Raw genomic sequence first — 18,886 nt, 5'->3', positions numbered from 1 at the left:
GTCCTCTCAGTTTACCTCCATGGTCCCACATCACATGTTCCAGTAGTTCCACACAAATGATTCCATAGTAAAGATGCAAGACTATTCATGTGAATATTATAGATGCATTTGGTATTTCCCACCAAGTAGATACACTTGACTAACCAATATATAGAGAGGGAGAGGATATGGTACTTTTTCCAATAACATGAACATAATGTAATTTACAGCAGCCACATACTTCAATAATTACTGTAGAGTTAAATCGCCTTTCTGGCGGTCTCGGCAAAAATGTTAAACTTCATTGTATTTTATGGACGAGATTTTGTCTTTCTTGCTATTATAAAGAAAGTCAGTAGGTGGCAGAACAAAGCGGAACCTTTGACGTAACGTGGTATGTTGCTTGGGGACTTATTACGGGGACGTGCCGACTTGTCAATACCAACAGCTGAAGGTAATCAAAACTTGTTATATTTTCTCTGTTTGCTAGTTAAAATTGTCATAAATACTACAACATAGCGAAATGTCGTAGCAGTCACGATGTGTTAGCTTGTCAAGAAGCATTAAACATAAACTGAATTTCGCAGTTATTTAATAGAGCTAGGCTGCTTTGCTAGCGCTAGCTGCTACAAGTTGACTTAAGTGCCTTTTATTTTCCACATCATGACAATAAAACTATCAATGTTTCTGTTTTAAGTTGACATTTAACTACATTTAATGACATATGACTAGAAAACTATAGCAGCTGACCGTCTCGTACTTTTCTACGCAGTGGCATACATGCCTTAGCCCGAGCAGTGACAGCCAGCAGTCAAGCATGAATGTGAACCAGGGGACGGTGGGCAGCGACCCGGTCATCCTGGCCACGGCGGGGTACGACCACACTGTCCGCTTCTGGCAGGCCCACAGCGGGATCTGCACCAGGACAGTCCAGCACCAGGACTCTGTATCCTTTAGTTGGCCTAATAAACACCCAACTGTGAATTTATATCTTAATCAAATAATATGTGATAGTAGTTTTTTTTCAATACAAACACAGAAAAATATCTCAGTGGATACTTGTGTTAAAGCCAAGTTTTATGTTGATGTAGAATCAAAAATCCCAATTAAATAAACATAGGTGCTGCCATATGCTGCTGAGACTTTCACTTTCTTAACATTTTCCTCCAGCAAGTGAATTCACTTGAGGTGACACCTGACAGGAGTATGATTGCAGCTGCAGGTAGGCGTTTCCCTCCTTCTTCCTCATATATAGGCCATTGTCATGTTATTTACAAAGCTGCATAACTGCGTAATATCACAGTAAGTCTCCACTCTGCTTTCCAGGCTATCAGCACATCCGCATGTACGATCTGAACTCCAACAACCCCAACCCAGTGATCAACTATGACGGCGTTAGCAAGAACATCACATCTGTGGGCTTCCATGAAGATGGACGTTGGATGTACACAGGAGGAGAGGATTGCATGGCTCGCATCTGGGATCTCAGGTACAGGACAGAAAGCTAACAATCTTTTAAGTTTAGTTATTTTGTGTTTAATAGAGCAAAGTTGATCCATGCTGTTTCTCACAGGTCAAGAAATCTACAGTGTCAGAGGATCTTCCAGGTCAACGCTCCAATTAACTGTGTGTGCCTGCATCCCAACCAAGTGAGACCTACATACATTACATTACAAACATACATTACTTAAATATTTAAAGAAACAGCCTCACTGTTGGCTGCTTATGTTGGTTATAGCTGTAAAATGTCAGTAAACGTGCAGTGTTATATGTTTTCAGGCAGAACTGATAGTCGGAGACCAGAGTGGCGTGATTCATGTCTGGGATCTGAAGACCGACCACAATGAACAGCTGATTCCTGAGCCGGAAGTCTCCATCAACTCAGTTCATATTGACCCTGATGCCAGTTACATGGCAGCAGTCAACAGCTCGGTCAGTGCCAGAACAGTCTTCAAAAATATATTTCGTACAGTTGCAGTGGCCCTGTTATCTTCCCAGAATACTACATATGTAAAAATATAATGTAACACAATTACAGGAAACTTCAAATTGCAGCATTTTTATTGAAATAAGCAATTAGATGTTCTTTAGAAAGCAGAGCAGGCCAACATTAAGTGAAAGCAAACCAGAGACAATCAAATGAAATACCATTTATATAATTTCTTTCAATATGCTGTGTAAACTTGATTCATTAATGGCATCTGCAGTTGAATCTCATCAATTGCATGCTTGTTTAAAGGAAATATTGTAGTTACTGCCTGATTAAAACAGTGTCCTTTGGTCCTTCTGTCCTCCTAACAGGGAAACTGCTACGTGTGGAACCTTGCTGCAGGCATTGGGGATGAAGTGACTCAGCTCATTCCTAAAACCAAGATCCCCGCACACAAACGCTACTCCCTCCGCTGCAAGTTTAGCCCTGATTCCACGTGAGTGCCTTCCTCTGAAACCTTGGTTTACCTGCTCTGACGTTGGTGACGACGATATTGACTTTTTTGTGTTTGCCTTCATCTCCCAGTCTGTTGGCCACCTGCTCAGCAGATCAGACCTGTAAGATCTGGAGGACGTCCAATTTCTCCCTGATGACGGAGCTGAGCATCAAGAGCAACAATCCTGGGGAGACGTCTAGAGGCTGGATGTGGGACTGTGCCTTCTCTGGAGACTCCCAGTATATTGTCACAGGTTAGTGCATGATTAACACAGCATGCTCAGGCCTGTTATCGTATTGCTATTGTGTAGTGAGATCCTTAATGGTAATTTTTAGAAAGAAGCAGGTAAAGGTTTGATAACCTCATTGTGTATTTTCTTAAGGTGATTAAAGGCTGCTGCTCTCATTTTTATCCACAGCCTCTTCAGACAACCTGGCTCGTCTGTGGTGTGTGGAGACCGGGGAGATCAAGAGGGAGTACAGCGGCCACCAGAAGGCTGTGGTGTGTCTGGCCTTCAATGACAGTGTGCTGGGCTGAAGAGGAGGAAAGAGCAGAAGAGATGGGAGGTAACAGTCTGCGCAGAGTTGGGATAAGGACAGAAAAGCAATGGACTCAATTCCCAGATGGCACACATCTGTGTGCATCAATGGGAATAGTTTAACAGTTTCCTAGAAACTATCATCTTGAGAAAGTTGAGGCATTTGCTTGAACAGTACGGTGAATCTCTGTTGTGTACCAAGATGCCAGGCATGTGGCTGTTTCCCGCCACATGCCTGTAAGTACTCGGCTTAACTTCATGGCCAAAATGTTAAGCAAAAATCTACTTTGTTACACCAATTTAAGGCAGTCATACAGGAAAAAATCCATCCACAATGAAGCAGAGGTATAGATTTCTGTACAACCAACATAGAAATAGGCTTTAAATAAGTGGTAGTATTTATAAGTGACTCTTAGGTGTTGAACTTCTTCACTCTGTGCACAAGAAGAGATACATTTCAAGCTAAAAGTAAATCATATTTACTGTATGAAATGGACCATTTTATTCACATAAGCCTGATAAAGGTATTTGCCAATGAACCGACTGATATCTGGTGTGTGATATGTATAATTCATTTAATATTTTATATTCAAAGTGAAGTTGTAAGGTGTGTTCTACTTAAACAATGTACAGAAAATGATTCCACAGTAAAGACGTGATTGAAACAAGTCCTTGTTTTGTCGCTCTCTTTTATTTTAGTTTAATGAAGAAAAAAGATGTACCAACAGTCTTTTATTGGACAGAGCCAAACAATCACATTGCAAAAGGAACAGTTACATATAATCATACTGCAGCAGTAGGTTACAGGAAATACAAGTAGAGGCACATACAAAAAAAGCGGGATCTTTCTTCTGTGATCTGTGAAGTGTGCCACCAGAGAGGGTATAAGACAGGAAGAGAGTGACGACGGGGCTTTGGCAATAACCGTGACAGCCTGTCTTCTCCTATCTCTTCTCTCTCTCTCAGAAGGATGGAAATGTACTGGAGGGGTTGGCTGCTTCACTGGTTTACTGGCAGCTGTATGGCACAAAGGAAACAGTCAAAGCTGGCTTTTGTTCTTTTTTAGTTTTTTTTTTTCAGGTAGAGGGAGCTAAAAAGACAACTTTGTTTCCCTGATCTTTTGCTGGGAGGTGAGGAAGAGAATATACAGTCACTCTGGCAGGTAGTAGAAACACACAGACACGCAGATGTTGCTGGGAAAGCAGATGTCGATGCAGAAGTAGACCAGCCTCTGTTTCCCTGGGCCTGAGAAACACAGAAACCGCTGTGACTCAAAAAAAACATGACAAAATACATAAGATCCAGATTTAGTGAACAACAAGCCGTCACACTCGACTATGAAGGTACAAAACAAACATGCCACCGTAAACTCAGAATATTATGCCCTAGTTTTACAATTACCCAAATTTCTCACTGAATAACTGGAGAAGAAATGAATCTATTCCACATGAAACAACTTTGATACACGAATAATAAACGAGTAGATAATATTTTAGTTTTTCCTGGTATTAATACTAATGCTTTTCCTGCAATGCAGTTTAAGCATACAAATGATGGTCTAAAAAAGGTAGGTAGCCAGCAGCTCACACTGTTGAATGAGTAGTGCGTAAGGTCTTTTCAGTCTGTCATCTACTGCGGCTGAGGAAAACTGAGGAAAGGTCAGTGTACGTCACAGATTAGGGTTAGGTTTCAGCCTGATGCGTCGCTTCGTTATGGAGCTGCCAGATGACTAATTTTAAAAAGTCCCTTTAGTACAGTCTCTGTGGGAGCTTTCAAATTATTCTCAGTATTCTTGCGTTAAATGTGACCCTGCAAGCATCTTTAATTTAACAAGGTAATTTTATCTCAAGTGCCACGACACCAAGATCCAAGGTGTGCATTATCCTATTATTATCTATACTATGAATCCTCTTATGTGTCATTCTGGGTTTTTTTTGGTTCTCTATATAACTCTATATATCTATGTGTTAGTCCATCTCTCAATATATTTTGACTCCCCCAATTTCTGTGGCACTTTCAAAACTATTCAAATATATAGTTTATCATCACACAAAAAAAGCTGGGCAATGTCAGAAAACATTACTCAAACAGGAGTTAATAGTTCTTGGGTAATATTTCCAGCTGTGGATTAACATTTGGTTCTCTAGTGATAGTATATGTGGGATTAACTTGTGGCACCAAACGGCCATGTCACCCACTGCAACAGTGTGGCTCATTGATGTTTTTAATAGTTTTTGGACAATGATGTAGCTTTATGTATCAACAGAATAGAATAGGCAATATTTGCTCAATCCATACATTCATTGTTGGTTTTGGACTTTTTTTGGCATTTGTTAAAGGTAAACAACCTTTCTGCATAATGATGTTTATGTCAAAGCAATCCTGACTCTAATACAGGTATGGTTGTTCTCACCCTCGGCCCTCCTGGTCCAGTGGACGCTCCTGTCCTGACACAGAGCCTGCAGAGGCTCCTCCAGGGTGGTTACGTCCACCTGACTGGTTGCCAGAACCCCCACGAACTCTGTCTGCCTCTGCGTCTCATTCCCATACAGCTGGAACTGACTCTGCTGAGGAGAGTATCACAACAAGATGAAAAGCGTTGTCCTCTGTGGAAAACAACAGAAACGGCTGAGCTGCAATGTCATTTAATAAGTGTGAGAAATCATATTCAACTAGTGACAAGTGATGAGGTAATATGAATAGACTGAAGTCAAAGCAGGTGAGATACGAAGAAGAAAAGGAAGAAGATTGCAGCTAAGGTGAAACCTAAACTGCCATTAGCCCGATATCTTTATTGATGAGGTCAATGAGGTTGCACATTTGTGCTCTCATTCATCACAAAGGCTGTGTGTAATTACGCCACTTACGCCTCTGATTGGCTCTGATAGTGAACCACTTAACGTACTGTTATGAGTGGGTCATGTAACAACCAGTTTTCCTTTGCTGTAAAAGACCATTGTGCTACAGCACAGAGGGACAAACCACCATCTACTCTCCATCTATAAGGGCCGATCCCACCTATCATAGATTAAATGACTGCAAGCTGAATACTGAGGAGCTTTATGAGACATGTGACACCACGAGACGGGATCACAAAAACTAAACTGCTGCTTTTATAGCGTGGAAATGGTGTGTTGTGTAAAAAGATGAGAAACAGAACTCTGTGTGAGCTCACCTCTAGGCTCTCACATCACATCTCTGGTCTCTAATTAACCACAACTATGGCCCTTCACCTGCTTGTATTGTCAGAGCACAATTAAAATTAGATAGTCCCACACAAAATATCAAATATGAGGGCCACACAGCTCAATTTGGAACCTCAAGTGTCTGTAAGAGCATCTATATCAGTCATCCACTTGTGACCAAGCAGATACACACAGGTCCCTCCCTGACTAACCAATGGATCAGGTTGTATTTTAATCCAACAGAGGAATCTTAAAAGCTAAAAAGCTCTCACACAGAGTGGCTATTGTGCCCCGGTCCAGGGCTCAGTCTCGCTACCGTAGCCTCCTGTAAGAGGATCCTGGGCGCGCAGAGGGGGCTGGAGGGATCAGATGTGCTGAGGAATTCAGCCATGTAGGCGAGAGGGGGCAGACTATGAGGCTCTTTAAGGCCCTGTGCGCTTCATTTCTCCCGGGGTGAAACCTATGAAACCCAGCAGGTCTTGGCTCAGTGGCGCATTGCTTTCGGGTTTTAAAGCTATGAGTCACAGTCAGAAACCACCCATCGCAAATGCCAGTTCACACATTAGTGAGGCTACGATTAATGAAACAGTTGGCAGTAGTTAAAAGGGCAAGCCCCGGCTTTAATCTTTCTCAATTTGCCCAGGAGTGTTATGTCATGGGGCTTTGTATTCTCATAGATCGTCAAGGCAGCGATGGGGATCCCTATTATCTAACGCCACTGCTCAGTTCTCACGTGTGGAAATGTCACCGGCCGTTACCTCGTGTGTTGGGTCGCGCAGGAGGGAGTGCACGTTCATATAGTCGGACGTTTCCATGTTTCGCAGGAAGCAGCTGTCCTGGTCAACAGGTTTGTAGCATATCAAACCCTGTAAAGACACAACAGAAGAACCCCATCATCACCTGCACCCCTTATTTTAAGCTTGTTAGTGAACACAGCCAAACACACTATACCGTAGATAAAACGCATAAAATCTACATACATACATGTTTGATATCAAAGAGCACAGTGGACGTTTGGTTTGCCGGGGAGGTCACAGAAAAGGTCACCAGGTCGTTCTGCCGATCCACGACTGCCGACTGGTTGATGAGGGCTCCGGTCTGATCTGGAGCTGTGATTCGAACAATCTGTAAAGACTAAAGAAACGGTGATCAGGGTGAAGATCTGCTAATCCATCGAAGATCAATCAGCGGGACGATGGAGAGGTTGAGGGGTTCAGGTGTGTCATACCTGAGTGGGGGGTTGGGACACTCCGAAGTGCCCCGTCAGACCGAGGGCAATGATGACCAGGAGCAGAGAGGCTGAGAGGCTGAGCCAGAAGGCCTTGTGTGGGAAGCGGGGGGATGCGGCTGGGCCCCCATCCTGATGAAGATACCACACAGTACTTGACATGTCAGTATAGATGTTGGGAAATAGTACCACCTGAATTTGTGATCAGTTTTGATTAGCTGTACTTTAAGCTGTTATAGGGTACAGCTAATGTCTCTGAGGTGGCTGCATTTACCAAACATCTTCCTGCTTTGACCCCGTTTTCCTGCTCAAATGCAAACCTACTATCATCTACTTAAAGACACCCGCTTACCGTGCACTGTGCTTCCTCCAAACGGTTTTCCGAATGTTTCCAACACCTCACCATCCTGCGTCCCTTGACAGGTCCTCACTCGGTCTGCTCCCTTCTCGTAGCTATCGGCATGGAGCTGTGGTCATGACCAGCACTGACTGAGCACCAGTACACCTGGCCAGCTTCTCTTTGTCCCCACAGACCTCCCCCTTCCTCATCCTCCTCCTCCTCCTTTGGTCTCCTTGTTCCACTCCCAAAAACAGACACACAAATCTCACTTCAATCTTGCCAAAGTCAATTTTTCAAGTTTTGTCTTCCTGCAATTTTCTTCTCCTTTGATGTATCCTTTGCTTAAGATGACAGCCACCCCTCTTACATTATCTATCTTTCCTTTGGCCCACTACTCACTCGGTCTCACACACACACACACACACACACACACACACACACACAAGCAATTGGCTGCCTATCCCAGCCCGAACAATGGACAAAGGGGGTGAGGCAGGCGCAGCTTGGAAAGCCTCTCTCATCAGGTGAGAGGTGATAAGCAGCTCTGACTGCTGCTGCATCCAGCTGATGATAGCCCAAGGTGACTTTAAACACAGGACTTGGAAGGAAGGTTGCTGTGTTCACTTTAAACTTAAAACCACAGAGAGCAGAGGTTGATTTGGTGAAGATCATTTATGTTTTATTATAATTTGATCATCGCTTTCAGTGTTTCTCGGAACAGGAAGGGTTACTAGTCCTTAGAACAAGTCAGGAGAAGTGGATGGTACAAGGACGATTGGATTCACTTTAAAACATGATTTTGTCATTCTGGATATCATTGCACTATCCCACGAAAAACACATAAAGCTTATAGGATAAATTATTCATTCATCATTCATCTTAAAACAACAGTCAGGTGCCCAATGAACAGGTTTATCTTATATATAATTATATCTTATCTTAGCTGTAATCATTCCTCCAGTTTATGCTGACCATTAGAAGATCCTTTTTTAAATTTTTATCTTCTTGTTCTTCAGTTGGATGTTTGAGCTTCACTGTGCAGAGTGAAATACTACAAGGCCGTTTTCATATATGTCTGCTGAAAGTGGAATATTTCTCAGAGCCTATTAAAAATATGATATGGGCTGGGCCTATGAGCATGATTTGTGACATCACTACTATTATAGTTTGGAGCCAATCCTGGTCAAACATACACATGTGAGATGTGGAACCTTAGAACTTCCATCTGACGTTTGTTTTAAGATAAACTTGTCAGATCAGTTCAGTGCAACGTAGCTCTATTCCCTGTCTGTTATTTATTCAATATATTTCGAAACAGATGTGTTAACTTCAACACACAGAGACGTTACCAAACTGTTGACTGTGTGTGTGTGTGTGTGTGTGTGTGTGTGTGTGTCTGTGTGTGTGTGTGTGTGTGTGTGTGTGTGTGTGTGTGTGTGTGTGCATGCGTGTGCTCACTTCCCTCCTTGAGTTTGACGTTTAATTGCTTAAGGGGAGATTGCATCACAGACAGCATACACTAACTTCTCTCATTAACCAAAAAAAATGTAGATCTGGTAACACTTAACATATACAGTACTTAAACAATACTGGAAATTATTGTTCTTACATACTTAATAACCAATCATTTTGTTGAAAATAGTTCTTTATAATATATTAATAATAAGAATTCAGTAAAAGATAACAGTGATGTTAAAACCTGGATAGTGTCTTTGTCTCCTCTGTCACACAGCAGCTTGTGTGACTTTGTTATAGACATGACTTTCTTTGTATCAATCTTTATCCTCCCTTTGAGAAGATAATGGACCCTGGCATGTGACAGACAAGCCAAACTCCTCCGGTTTACAGTAGCTAAGCTATAATGTAGCTTCACTGACAGACCAGCAGTCTCATCCCTGCAGAGCTGGAAGGAGGTCCGCGATGCTCTCCACGTAGTAATCCGGCACCATCCCCTGCTTCTCCACACAGCCGCTCTTCTGATGGGCGTCAGCGTCCGCCATGGTGCTGACCCCTGTGAGGGTCAGGAGGGTCTTCAGGCCGCAGTTGGAGCCCAGCTTGATGTCCGTGTCGAGACGATCTCCCACCATCAGGCAACGCTCACGTTCGATGCCGAACTGGGAGGCCACGCAGTCGAACATGTAGTTGTTGGGTTTGCCTACCGTGTGGGCCTGGCGCTGGGCCGCTGTCTCCACCGCCTTCAGCAGGCAGCCCGTACCTAGGAGGAGGAGAGAGAGTCATAAGATGAGGTGATCATAAGCACCATTCCCTTTTATCTAATTTCCTGTGACTGTTTTGATGTTTTAAATGAAACTGAGATCAAATCAGAGTTCCTAAGCAGATGGAAAATCCTTAGACGTTAGTGAATTTTAGTCAGGTGTCCTTTTTCTCAAGATCAAAATATCTGCACCAGTCAAATCAAACCAAGTCTCTCTAGGCCTCAATGATTCTTGATAATCTGTGGATGAAGCTAAGTTGTATTTTGTTTCTACACTGAAAATTACAATGACATTTTAGTTTTGAGATAATATTTGCCATGTACTGGTTGTTTCAGATGATAGGAGCTTGTAGACTTTTTGGAAAATGTTCCATGCCTACTAGCACATATCTTTTTTTTTGCATTCCATATTCCTTCCAGCACTTTTCACTACTTTGCACTATTTCTATCCTTTTTACAGTTCACAGAAAAAGGTTTCACCTGTTTATAGACATTCCTTGTATATCATTCTGAAGATTATTGTATTGTGTGTAGACGTCCGGAAGACAGATTCCAGTCCCGGACCTACTAGCTTCAATGTTGATTTTCAATGTGCTTCTCTCTCCTATTCCTCCTCTCTCCCCCAACCGGTCGAGGCAGATGGCCACCCACTTTGAGCCTGGTTCTGCCTGAGGTTTCTTCCTGTTAAAAGGGAGTTTTTTCTTGCCACTGTCGCTAAGTGCTTGCTTATGTGGGAATGTTGGGTCTCTTTAAAATTAAAACCTGAAGAGTACAGTTTAGAACCTGCTCTATGTGTAAAGCGCCTTGACATGACTTTGTTGTGATTTGGCGCTATACAAATAAAGATTGATTGATTGTGAGTACACTGAGAGCCAAAGTCAAATCCTTTCTATGTGGAAACATACTTAGTCAATAATGATGATTGTGATTATGTAACTTTTAAAAATATGCTTTACTTTCAAGACATCAGCTATTCATTAAGTAGACTTAGTAGGATTCTAAGTATGCCAACTAAAGCGTGACAATATTCTAATCATTACTTAATTTAAGTATATTTTAAAGACCAGAACCTGCGTCCATGGTCTTTAAAGTGCATTATATATTTGTACGGACACAGCAACATTACCCTAAAGTCAAAAGTGAGGTTTTGAATTTCACCAAACTAAACTTGAAAGTTGGGTGAGTGTGAAGAAGCTCCACTTCAGTCTGGTCAGCAATGTGTTAATCAGTCATGTCTCAACGGTTACCCTATACGTGCCAAACTCTCGCGAGATGTGTACGCCTTGTGTCTTCAATGTTCGCCTTGTACAAAATACTTAATGATGTTTTATGATGTGACAAAGCTGTAGTTAAGGTGTGGTTAGGTTTATGCAGGGAAAGGGCATTTGGTCAGGGTGAGGGAAAGATAATAACTGGGATTAAAACGATAACTCTCGCGAGATCTTTCCTGGGTCTGGGTTTGATTACAATCTAGACACCATCGTTAATCAGCTTTACAGGTTGCAGTGGTGTCCAGTTCTGCCTAACTTACCTGGGACGGCCTTGCCTCCCTCCAGAGGCAGCCTGGTGTCCGTGTTGGTGCCCACAAACAGGCAGTCTGGCTGGGTCAGATACTGCAGGGCTCTGTTCAGCTTCATGTAACTGAAATGTTCATCAAAGCCGACCAACACCGCCTTCACCTCGGGGTCCAGAGGCACGTTGGCCCAGTCGATCTGCTTCCCGGTGATGAGGTCAGGTCCCACCCCTGTCTGCTGTATACCCACCGCCTCCAGCTCCTGCTTCAGTGCGTTGCCCCCGATCAGGTACACTTTGCCCTCCAGTTTGCAGACCGTCTTCAGGTACACGGCGGAGCAGTACGCCGTCCCGAACACCTCATCTTCCTTCACGTTGAACCCCAACGTGGTCATTTTATCGGCGTACATCTTCCTCGTCTTGGTGCTGTTGTTGGTCACGAAGAACACTTTCTTGCCTTTCTCCTTGAGCAGGTTTATGACTTGCGATGCTCCTGGGATGGCCTGATCCCCCCTCCAGATGACCCCATCGCAGTCAAACAGGATGCTGTCCACAGAGTCCAGCAGCTGTTTCACAAGCGGCCCGCTCAGCCGTGTACATTTAGATCCAGACATCTCCCCGGTTCAAATCTAAGCACCTCTTATCACGCAGCCGCCGTCACTTCACGTTGCTTTTCCCTGCCGAGCCGAACACCAGCGTTAGGGTTAGGGTTAGCGTTACGACGGTCATACAGCGGGGCAGTGCCACAGCTAGAGACGCTCAAGTGAAGCCCGGTTTAGTTTAATTTAGAGCAGCGTTGAAATGAATCGCGGACGGGAAGAAAACCTGACCTTCCAGTGAAGTGTTGCAATCAGTTCAGCAGTTACTTCCGCACCGGCTTAAAGGGACAGCCACACAGAAATAAGTCCAGCCCACTTGCGTACAGCGTGTACTTATCTGTTGAATCTGTTTGGTTAATTTGTCACTATTACATTACAACTCCCAGGGGTCTTGCAGGGAGCGTCATACAATTTTCTAGTTTTCTGAAAGTTGCCCATATAATCACTCCTTCTGTTCATACTGCCTATAAAAGATCCCCTTCAAATGTGCTTAAGTGATGGGAGTCAAAATCCACAGTGTCTACATATGCATTCATTTTTTGCAAGATGCATTTAAAGGCGTATCCAAAACTTAAATAAGATAAGGCTTCAGCAGCCTGAGTTCAGCATATCAAGTGGATGTCTGCTGCATTTACATTCTTTTTAGAATAAAGTTCCCTCTTTGTTCCTTGGACAGGGTTTCCCTGTTGAGCTGCAGTATAAGTATAGTAACAAAAAAAGACTAACATTGTAAGATATCTATTAGATTTTACTAGCCTGGACAGTTGAAGCTTCATGTTAGATTTAGAAACTTTTAAATACAATTTGGCGCTTAAGGACACGAGTGGATTTTGGCCCCATTGTAAGAGCATTTTGAAGGGATCTTCTAATTGCCAGTAAGAATAGGAGGAATGATAACATCAAGACAAACCCTTTTCAATGTTCATTTGATTTGGGCACTTAACTATTGTTTTAAGACAGACTTCTTATGACCCGTTCTCAAAGGCAAGTCTTCAAAACCTAATAGATTTTTTAAAATACTTAGCTAATAGGAAAGACAGTAGTGCCTCAAGTACAACATAATCAAAAGCTTATGCCATGATGTATTGGATTATATTGTTATACGTCATTGTGTTTGCTGCAGCCTTGGAAGTATACATAGATTAAAAAGGTACTGAATAAGATGTCCTAACCTTGCAGCTAGAACATTTGACAAAAAGCCTTTTTTTTATCAACAGACCATTCAAACTCATGACAATGAATGAGAGATAGCCACCAGAGCTCATTAAGAAACTAATGACATAAACTTTATTTTCCCTGTAGTGGTACCAATAGATCTCATGTACAGTAAATACGAGGGTAACGTAGAGTTAATGCAGCATAAAAACACAGAAGGCAGTAGTCTCTCTCAGTTGTCTTTTTTCCTAACAGGTTGCAGAGGGGAGAAAATCTCACCCAGGTTTCGGAGTAGCCCCCTACTGTAGTAGTATCTTTTTGAGTGATCTGGCACTGTGCTACAGAGATTGTCTGGTGTAGAGGTTGGGTGGCAGTGCTGACAAACATAACCTCGACTTTTGTACCACTCGTTGGAGGTCTGGTTGACAAGAGCCAGGTAAGAGTGGAACAGGGCGTAGCCCGCCAGCAGGAAGAAGACAAATATCAGGAAACCCAGCATGAAGATGATTCGGGGGAAGGTGAGGAACAGATGCTGGAGGGAAAGAGAGAAAAACATTTTAATATGAGATATCTATAGCATACATTAGATAGGCTTCAAAATAATTAGAGCCTTTTACTTGATTAAAGTCACATCAGCTGTTTAAAATGTATAGAATCATGTAAAATATGTTGGTGGTCCTGAGTCTCACCTGTACAACAAACAGAGGTCCTGCTGCTTGCTGCTGGCCATATTCATCTATATAACTGGCCCTCAGAAGCCCTGACCGCAGTACAGCATGAAACAGCATGTCTGCTGTCAGTAAGGCAATGTCTCCTGCCATGGCACACACACTGAAGAGGTAAAGCAGGAAGTAACGTGTGTTCTGAGCACCGATACAGTTGTTCACCCAAACACAGTGGTGATCAAAACGCTGAACACACCTGTTGCAGACCCCTGAAATACAAAGTGTTGATGCAGTGAGGACAGTTGCAAGGAAAATTGATTTTTCTTTTGACCTTTGAGCACAAAAATTGTATAACTACATCAATATTTTCTGTTGAAACAAAGAGGGAACAGAATAGCTGCAGCAATGGCAGCACTTACTGCAGTGTTTGGAGCGAGCTGGTTTGGCGAGCTGGCAGGTTGGACAGGAGACTCCCGGGTGAAACAGCCTCCTGTCATATGGATAGATTTGCAGCTGGCCGGCGACTTTCTTCTTTGTCACTGTGCCTGCCAGAGGGTGAGTTGAGAAGAGTGGGTTAAGGAAAAATACAGCGCTGTGTAATAACACAAAGCACATATTGGTGTAAGATTTTCAGATATTTTAATAAAGGATCACATTTTCTCTGCCCATTATTGTAAAACACCATCTGAAATTAACTACAGTACATTTTTTGAGGAATTGATGCAACTGCTTTTCTGCTAACCCACAAAATTAATTACAGCTTATAACCAGTATAAGACTAAATTGGATGAATCTTGCATGATACTTATCTAGAAATGTGCAGCCAATGCAACAATAGTAAGCATATAAACAGAAGAAGAATTCCAAGCACAAACAGCAAATAAAAAGTACACTATAATATAAAAAAACACTGAATTTAAATAAGAGTTTGGAGGGGAAATGAGCACAGTAGCTGCATCTGGTATTCCCTATATCTCAAACTGAGCTGTGCCAGGATGCATTTCCCCTTTCTTTCTCATGCAACATGTTCTACCATATACTGTATGCCACCGCTAATATAAACTTCACCTGGATCTCTCTTGATGCAGAGGTAGAAGAAAACAGACTTTATGGCCAACAGGATGTAAGGCACAGACAAGCTGGTCAGAGTAGTGTCCATATCCCTGCAGAAGCCAAACACCTCATACGTGAACTCTGCATACACGGCGCCTTCCAGCAGGATATGCAGATAGATGAACATGTTGTTCCTGCAAATGACAAACACTGGAGGTAAATACATGACACGTTATCTGAGGCTAATGATGAAAATAGATTTATTTCTGTGAGCATTAAACTTAACCCCCCCCCCCTACTCTAAAATGTGGACAGGATGGAGATGAGACAGAGGGAGGAAATGTAATATTGAGGATTTTAACATGATAATTATACCCTTTCCCTGGAAATACCATATCAAATACAGAGTATTATTGTGTCTTAATACTTGTTTGGAGGGGATCTCTTACTACAAACCTCTGATGAAACAGCCTGTGTAAGGTCCATTGTGAAAGCTTTTGGAGCCATTTGGGCGTAAATGGTGAAACTACCTGTGAAGGAAATTGTATTGTGAGAAATTAGCGAAACAGCGCCACTAAGCGTCAATTTGAATAAGTGCAGTTGACTTGTCTTACCTTTACTAGAAAGTTGAAGATGACAGTAAAAGGGGTTTTCTGCTGGCCGGAGTATTTGCAGACGAGGACGATACATGTCAGCACCACCACGACGTAGATAGCAAACAGAGTGAGGAACTCCATGTTTCACCTGGGAGCTTCACAGAGACCAAACAACAGGTGTTTAAGGAGCAAACTCAACAAAAAGCTCTGGTTTTGTTATTGCCGACTTTTCAATAATTTTGTCTTGACGTCGTGAAGACTTCTGTACCCCTCAAAAAACGTAGACGTGACTGAAAACGAGTCCCGATAAACAAGTTTACGTTAGCACGCTAGGTCAGCACCCAACGTTAGCAAACATCACCGACTCTCCCATTCAAAGCTATTTACTTTCTCTTTCATTTCTCCTCTTACCTCCTAGTCGAGGTCACACATAGCTGCCTTTTAGTGTTTTATGTCTCATGTCAGCATAGTTGTTTTGGGGGGTTTGGTTGCTAGAGCTGTGGCTATCAGCTCCACTTAAGGTCCATGCCTATTTTACTGTAAACAATGCTACTTCCTTAGCATCGCCGTGGCTAACTTCAAAGCTAACAGTTGGTGGGTTGGGTCAATCCTATCCTCCGAGGCAGACACTGCTGCTTACTTATGAGAGGAAAAGGGTCTCTTTCAAAAAGTATGTAGACAAAATAATATTCATTTGACTTATAATGTGTAAGTGAACTCCTGTTTTAAAAAGCTATACATTACTGAGCAAATCAGACTAATGTTTCCACCCATTTTGAAATATCTTGTTTTTATTTATATATTTCCTTCTGACTTTCTTATTCATCCACAGGGTCATCCCATTTTACTTAAACATGACTTAAGTTTTCCAGACTCCTACATGTTTAAGAAGCTAAAGTCTGTCTTTCTTCCTGGATGAAAAGGAGTTATGGTGCGTTTAGGCTTTCTCCAGGATTCAGCAGGTCAGTTTATTTCATGCAAATAGCCATTTCCTGCCTCCAAATTATAACTAAAATTACACCACATAAAATGACTGAATAACTCAGAGTTACTTAGTTGTTTTTTTTCCCTCTGTCACTGACATCCACTGCTCCACGCAATGCAAAAAGGCATCACAAGACACCTGTTGGATCTGGTTGCTGACTTGAAACGACACTCATGTTACAGTTCACAGTGTTGGAAAGGAAAGCGTTACTCAGGAGCTCTGCAGGCACGTCTATGGATGCTGTTTAAAAAGGTACGAGGTGTGTGGTTGTGCTGAATCCTTTGTGGGTTATGATGGTGTTTTGGTCATTTTAAATGTTTCTCGTGTTACAGAGGTTATTGGTCGTAAAACATTGTGTATTTGTAGAAACATGTTGGAGCCAAGAACTATTTCTAAGTCATTTTCACTCTATGTAATCATAAAGAGAAAATCTAATATAATGTGTAATGTAAACATGCTCAAATATGAAGTAACAATTATTTGAAGTAATTGTTACAACTGTGCTAATTAAGCAAAAGGACTTGTTTGATTTATCACTCATTTGCCTGTGAAATGTCATTTTTCTGTCTGTCTTCTTGTCACACACAAGTAACCATCTTTACTGTTACGTAAGTGGACAGTGTGTGTGGACATGCAGCCATTTGTGTTGAATTATTCAGTTGGTACTAGATTGGCTGTTCCTTATTGTGTGCTTTGCCATGAATGAAGGTTCACACTCCAGTAGGCACACCTGAAGGCTTCCTTACAGGTACTTTCTCTTCAGCTAAGATAAATTCTCATTTTAATACTTAATGCAACTTGTTAATAGAAAAGGATAAATGAATTGAGAAAAAATAATTTAATTAATTGATAATTATGCTTATTATGCCTGACCAGCAGTCCAAATCTCCAACATATAACATTGACAATGACATAAGAAAAGCAGCAAATCCTCACATCAGAGCTGTGACTAGCAGATGTCTTGAACTGTTGTTGATACATTTACTCATGTTTCACTACAAGAAAGGCACAAGAATATTGTGCTTGTACTACAGCCCTGACCTTTTCACTCCTGACTATCACCTGCCTATAATAAAGGCTGCAACACTTTCATTATCAATTTATCTGCCCATTTTATTTTAGTTTTTTGGTCTTAAATATCAGAAAATAGTATTGTATTGCATGTAGTAAACTGTTCATCACAGTGACCTAGAACATACTCAATGTACTCAAATTGATTTTTATCAGACCAGTAGCCCAAGACCCAAACACAGATAATGATTGTCATTTTTGCTTGAATTATCTAAATTAATATTTGGTTCAAATTATTGAATAATTAACAAATTGTTCCACTCCATCTGTAATGCTGTTGAGCTACAACATTAAAGTCACTATAGGATTTAAAAATGTCCAACTTGGCGCCCCCCAGTGGTAGTATCAAAAAGACACTGTTGGCAGACACCAATGCATGCTGCTACCAGCCCTCAGATCTCACTAGATAATGAATGAATAGGTGGAAAACATCACAGACTCCACCAGTTTTTACTTAAACTCTTCACTTAGACAGTCTCTATGAGTGAAGCATTTAGAGAAGTCAGTATGTAAATGCTTCACTCATAGAGATTGAGGACAATCTCCCAGGTTTCGTTGTTAAAACTGTGGAAACAATTGGAGGGTTAAAAAAAAACAACCTTGCATTTCAGAAACAATCCAAAGTGGGTGGCCCTTCATATTGGGGTGGTGACATGCAATTAACTATAGAGGAGAACAGGGAGAAAGCGTCATTCCAGTAAGGCGTGTCCTTGACAAAATGTAAGAAGCATAGGTTTGTTAGCAGCCATTATCAGCGCCGTTCAAGCAACTAACGTGCATTTAGAAATCCCCCTAACCCTTTGATAGGCAGAGATTTCCAATTGACCTGTATTATGAGACTAGTTTTCACTAGAATTGTTTCAGTGGCCTCTAAATAAAAATCCAGTGCCTTGAGGATTTTGAAGGATGATATAATCACATTAAACAGAGGGTCTTTAATATAATCTTACTAATGCACCTGTTCTGTACTATCAGTCAAATGCCTGTTTTCACTCCTACTATGACTCAGCTCAGCCTCTGGTATCTTGACACTGCAGTGATTTGTCAAACATTCTGACTTAAATCCAAAGCATTCACAATATGTTTTTACTATAGTGAGTGTAAATATCCATTAAGGGAGGGGAGCATGTGTTGCTCCAGCATTAATAACAGGGGGTGGAGGAGAGCAGCCCATAATCCTACTAATCCTTCAGGCTGAAGTCTTAAATTGCCCCTACTCCTTCTCAATGGACTGAACATTTAGGTGTACTCGCACACATGGAGACACACACATGGACGCACAGAATTCCAGGCAAGCAGACGCTCCAATTAGTACTCATCAGGCTTTCTTGCATCGACG

General features: G+C 41.9%; 4 protein-coding genes across 4 annotated transcripts; 1 reads left to right on the top strand and 3 right to left on the bottom strand.

Moving 5' to 3' along the window:
- Positions 1–411: 411 nt before the first annotated feature.
- On the top strand, positions 412–3,602 carry mlst8 (MTOR associated protein, LST8 homolog (S. cerevisiae)). The gene is made up of 9 exons (XM_062442645.1): positions 412–433; positions 752–925; positions 1,150–1,201; positions 1,306–1,468; positions 1,553–1,628; positions 1,759–1,911; positions 2,281–2,405; positions 2,495–2,658; positions 2,824–3,602. Exons 2-9 carry the CDS (start codon positions 797–799, stop codon positions 2,940–2,942), a joined length of 981 nt encoding a protein of 326 aa, XP_062298629.1. The 5' UTR covers positions 412–433; positions 752–796; the 3' UTR covers positions 2,943–3,602.
- Positions 3,603–4,093: 491 nt separating this feature from the next.
- Positions 4,094–7,762, bottom strand: bricd5 (BRICHOS domain containing 5). Its single transcript, XM_062443119.1, has 6 exons — positions 7,709–7,762; positions 7,357–7,488; positions 7,113–7,262; positions 6,887–6,994; positions 5,357–5,510; positions 4,094–4,188 (listed from the first exon to the last, which is right to left on the bottom strand). The coding sequence occupies exons 1-6, from the start codon at positions 7,760–7,762 to the stop codon at positions 4,094–4,096; spliced, it is 693 nt and encodes a 230-aa protein (XP_062299103.1).
- A 587-nt stretch (positions 7,763–8,349) lies between these two features.
- pgp (phosphoglycolate phosphatase) lies at positions 8,350–12,252 on the bottom strand. Its single transcript, XM_062443101.1, has 2 exons — positions 11,443–12,252; positions 8,350–9,911 (listed from the first exon to the last, which is right to left on the bottom strand). The coding sequence occupies exons 1-2, from the start codon at positions 12,035–12,037 to the stop codon at positions 9,586–9,588; spliced, it is 921 nt and encodes a 306-aa protein (XP_062299085.1). The 5' UTR covers positions 12,038–12,252; the 3' UTR covers positions 8,350–9,585.
- Positions 12,253–13,301: 1,049 nt separating this feature from the next.
- On the bottom strand, positions 13,302–16,021 carry zdhhc4 (zinc finger DHHC-type palmitoyltransferase 4). Its single transcript, XM_062443100.1, has 7 exons — positions 15,903–16,021; positions 15,510–15,646; positions 15,352–15,425; positions 14,911–15,089; positions 14,262–14,387; positions 13,867–14,111; positions 13,302–13,709 (listed from the first exon to the last, which is right to left on the bottom strand). Exons 2-7 carry the CDS (start codon positions 15,630–15,632, stop codon positions 13,410–13,412), a joined length of 1,047 nt encoding a protein of 348 aa, XP_062299084.1. The 5' UTR covers positions 15,633–15,646; positions 15,903–16,021; the 3' UTR covers positions 13,302–13,409.
- Between the last annotated feature and the right edge of the window lie 2,865 nt (positions 16,022–18,886).

This window comes from Scomber scombrus, chromosome 21, assembly GCF_963691925.1.
Source record: "Scomber scombrus chromosome 21, fScoSco1.1, whole genome shotgun sequence".
NCBI classification, from domain to species: Eukaryota; Metazoa; Chordata; class Actinopteri; order Scombriformes; family Scombridae; genus Scomber; species Scomber scombrus.
This window is presented reverse-complemented; position numbering and strand designations above follow the sequence as displayed.